The sequence below is a fragment of the Nanorana parkeri genome, unplaced genomic scaffold (assembly GCF_000935625.1).
Source record: "Nanorana parkeri isolate BGI_ZX_2015 unplaced genomic scaffold, ASM93562v1 scaffold1112, whole genome shotgun sequence".
In the NCBI taxonomy this organism is placed as follows: domain Eukaryota; kingdom Metazoa; phylum Chordata; class Amphibia; order Anura; family Dicroglossidae; genus Nanorana; species Nanorana parkeri.
In genome coordinates this window covers 523,764-525,321 of record NW_017307380.1, presented here as the reverse complement: position 1 = coordinate 525,321, position 1,558 = coordinate 523,764, and the positions used below count along the sequence as shown (strand labels likewise).

Sequence of the window (1,558 nt, the reverse complement as noted above, 5' to 3'; positions counted from 1 at the left end):
AGACTGGCCTGATCTACTGACCACAATTATTACAGAATAAGTCTGACACCATGATCATAAAAATATAAAGGGTACACAAAAAAATAGTATTATAATGATCATCACTGTTTTAATTTTTTAGCAACAGGAAGTGATTATTGTGCAATATATTTTGCTTTTTTTTTTAATATTTTGCCTTTGCATTATATTTGCAAGGTTTAAAGAAAATATCTTACTGACACACTGCCTTAGAATCAGCATTTTGTCCTTGCTCTGAATGTGTGACTGATGTTATTTCTGTCCCTCTGTCCTCCAGAGAAAGAAGTAGCAGAGCCGGAGGTGAGGATGGTGAATGGGAAACCAAAGAAAATCAGGAAACCCAGAACGATATACTCCAGCTTCCAGCTGGCAGCTCTGCAGAGGAGATTCCAGAAGACACAATACTTAGCGCTGCCCGAGCGAGCCGAGCTGGCCGCGTCCTTAGGACTGACACAGACACAGGTGAGGCAGAAACTTCCTCCGACATTCTGGAGCTGACTTGTACAAATTACAGATATGTGGACTGACATGTAGAAAGGGAGAAAGAATGAAGACAGAGAGAGAGATAAAAAGAGAGAGCAAGAAAGTGGTCCATCAAGTTCAACCTTTGTGTGTCTGTGTGTATATGAGTCCCTGTGTGGTCTTAGTTTTTAAGAGTATTAGATAAAAATAGATACAGAAAACAGAAAGATTGATGGATGGATACTGTAGATAAATATAAATAGACAGATACAGAAAGATAGATAGAACAATGGATAGGTAGATAGATAGATAGATAGATAGATAGATAGATAGATAGATAGATAGATAGATAGATAGAACAATGGATAGATAGATAGATAGATAGATAGATAGATAGATAGATAGATAGATAGATAGATAGATAGATAGATAGACTGACACAGAAAATAGAAAGATTGATAGATGGATACTGTACATAGATAAGTAGACATATACAAAAAGATAGATAGATAGATAGATAGATAGATAGATAGATAGATAGATAGATAGATAGATAGATAGATAGATAGATAGAGCATGTTTGCTGTCTATTGGTGAAGCAAATTTGTGTGTCCAGATAAAATCAGAAGAAACTTTGCCTCATTTTCTAAAACTAACAACAAAGTAAATTGCATCGTCTGCTTTTGAGACTACAAACTGAGACTTGCTCAATTCTCTTTCTGTGTCATGTACTAATGTATCTTTCTGTGTCATGTAATAATGTTTCTTTCTGTGAATTTATTTTGTGAGAAGTTTATAAGTTTATTTATTTTTTTTAAATATAGTTTTGTTTTTGCACTGTGGTACATTGTAACACATTATACTAGTCATGTACAAGGAGCCGGTTTGATGGGTGACGTCACCGGGACAAATTTGCATTGAAGGTGTTTGTTGTTGGTTTTGGAGTCTGTCACAGATTGACTTTCATTTTGTGGGCCAGTTGGCATCTGATAGATATTTAGGTTTAACCTTTTTTTTTTTTTTTGGGGGGGGGGGGGGGGGGCATTTTTTTTTTTTTTTTTTTTTTTTTTTTCCCACT

The 1,558-nt window shown here is 35.2% G+C and overlaps 1 protein-coding gene across 1 annotated transcript in view; it reads left to right on the top strand.

The window, feature by feature from the left end:
• DLX5 (distal-less homeobox 5) overlaps positions 1-1,558 on the top strand; it is a 9,111-nt gene that overhangs the window by 2,825 nt on the left and 4,728 nt on the right. The window contains exon 2 of the mRNA XM_018567891.1: positions 296-480. Within this exon, the coding sequence (XP_018423393.1) occupies positions 296-480 (185 nt within the window). The remainder of the gene's footprint in view (positions 1-295; positions 481-1,558) is intronic.